At 54.3% G+C, this 2063-nt stretch overlaps 1 protein-coding gene across 1 annotated transcript in view; it reads right to left on the minus strand.

The window, feature by feature from the left end:
• Positions 1-2063, minus strand: part of plcl1 (phospholipase C like 1) — a 131219-nt gene that overhangs the window by 24148 nt on the left and 105008 nt on the right. Inside the window, exon 7 of the mRNA XM_008396774.2 lies at positions 5-1030. Coding sequence (XP_008394996.2) covers positions 5-1030 — 1026 coding nt within the window. The remainder of the gene's footprint in view (positions 1-4; positions 1031-2063) is intronic.

A 2063-nucleotide genomic window follows, 5' to 3' on the forward strand; every position in this document is an offset into this window, starting at 1 on the left:
GGGCCGGAGAACGTAGCCGCTCCCCCCGTTTTGAGTGAAGCGGCCCCGATGAAGGTCCAGCATGGCGCCCGGAGTCTGCTGGTTCAAGGCCACGAGCTGGACCCCTCCCTTCCAGTATCCCTGCGGGTTGGGGTTGCTGGAGTCCAGACGAACTGAGCTGGGCCGTACCCTGGTCAGGGTACGCTTGGTGAACACCACCAGGTCCTCCGGGCTCTCACTGGTTAGCCGCCCGGCCTCTCCCTCGCCCAGGGAGCACATCGTCCAGTAAGGCAGCTCCGGGGGGACGGGCGAGCCGGGGGATGAGGGGCTGCTGGGGGGCGACTGCTGCTGGGTCTGCTTGTAGCTTCCCCTCTGGGCGTAGAAGCTGCGGCTGCTGGTCCGGGCAATAGCCACCAGGTCCGACAGCTCCCTGTGGAGGCTGAGCTTCCTGGGCTGGGAAGGAGGCGGGACCACCAAGACCACGCCCAGTTCTTCCTCCCCAGGGATGGTCATCCTTCTTCCTGCCAGGGGCCCGCCTCCTCCRATCTCCTCGTCCTCYTCAGACACCTCCCCATCAGAGCCCTCCTCCTCTGGAGGGAGCTTCTTCCCCACCAGGAGGATCCTCCCCTTCAGCTGCTCGGGGGACGGCAGAGTGGTGGCCCGCCCCCCCAGACTCACATGCTGGGCATCCGGGGTGTAAAGCCGGGACCCGAACACCTTCTTTAGGTGGTGGGCCATGGTGCGCTGCTGACCCGGGGAGCACCGGTGACACAGGTACAGCAGCAAAGGGTACTGRGAAGTCAGGAAGGCRTATTTATTGACCACCTCCAGTGCAGAGCGGATGGTAACGGGTGAGGGGTGGTGGTGGTGGTGGTGRTGGTGGCGAGAGATGTCAGGCCCATAGTCGACCCCGAGCAGAGGCTCGCCCTCGGGGCCATCAGTCACTCCCAGCTCCAGGCACCGGCAGCCGGACTGCAGGGCCTTGATGAGGCCGCCGAGGTCGGCTCTGCCGTGGACCTGGTCGTCCAGCAGGTAGGAGCGGTACGAAGTACTNTATTTATTTATTTATTTATTAATGTCTTCGGCTTACCTGGAACTCAAAGGTCTCGTCAAACATGGGCTCGTCCTGGTTCTGAGCGGCGGTGCGTGTCCGCTGCTCGGCACAGTCGGCCGGGACGCCGTGCAGCTCCAGCACAACGTACGGGTCAATGACCTCACCCTTGGCCCCTGACCCCTGAGGCTTGGGCAGGTTGTGGGCACTGATCACCTGCTCRACAAAACACAGAGCAACTCATGTTAAGTTCATCAGAAAACAATCTCTGAAGACAACCTTTATATCCTAGGGGTTTAGCAGGGTCAAAGGGCAGGTTCASTGTATCACCTACATCAGCATCAGCAGATGTTATTTCAGTCATTGTTTAACTTATTGCTATAAGTCAGATAAGTAGAAATGTGCTGATATTAACAGCAAATATTCATCATTGTGTTGGTTGTGTGGTGTTAGTTTCAGTCATGTGACAGTGATAGTGATGAAACTCAGGATTTGGTGACAGTGCAATTTTACAGCACAACCAAGTAACTATGTTACGTAAAATTGTTACAAAGATCAAAGAAATTTAACTCAACCTCTTGAAATTGGGMCTCTGTCTCTTTAAGAAGCTCCTGCTCTTTCTGAAACTCCACCTTCAGGAAGTCATCACAACATGGCTCCTCTATTAACACTTTCACAATGTTTTTACCAGCGATGCTCTGAGAAGCAGCTCCTATAATGAGCTCAGGAAGGGCAGTTTCACCAGGTGTTTGCTAATTGCTTGTGGCTAGTCTGAAGGAGCTGAGTGGAAGAAACTCCTAAGAGGAGTTTCATCTCAAAGGTGGCAGCTGAATGGTTGCCACGAGAGATTAAAGGATTTCTCAAACAGCCATGAAAGAATCAAGACAACACTCCAGGTATGTTTCTGATGDTTTATAATTTACCTAACACTGCCCATTTAAGTATATGATACTGAAGTTTTTGTTGTTAATTGTTGAGCGTTAAAATTAAAACAACAGAGCAGCTTCTGGACCTTAATGCGCAGCGTCTGAGG

This window comes from Poecilia reticulata, linkage group LG2 (assembly GCF_000633615.1).
Source record: "Poecilia reticulata strain Guanapo linkage group LG2, Guppy_female_1.0+MT, whole genome shotgun sequence".
NCBI classification, from domain to species: domain Eukaryota; kingdom Metazoa; phylum Chordata; class Actinopteri; order Cyprinodontiformes; family Poeciliidae; genus Poecilia; species Poecilia reticulata.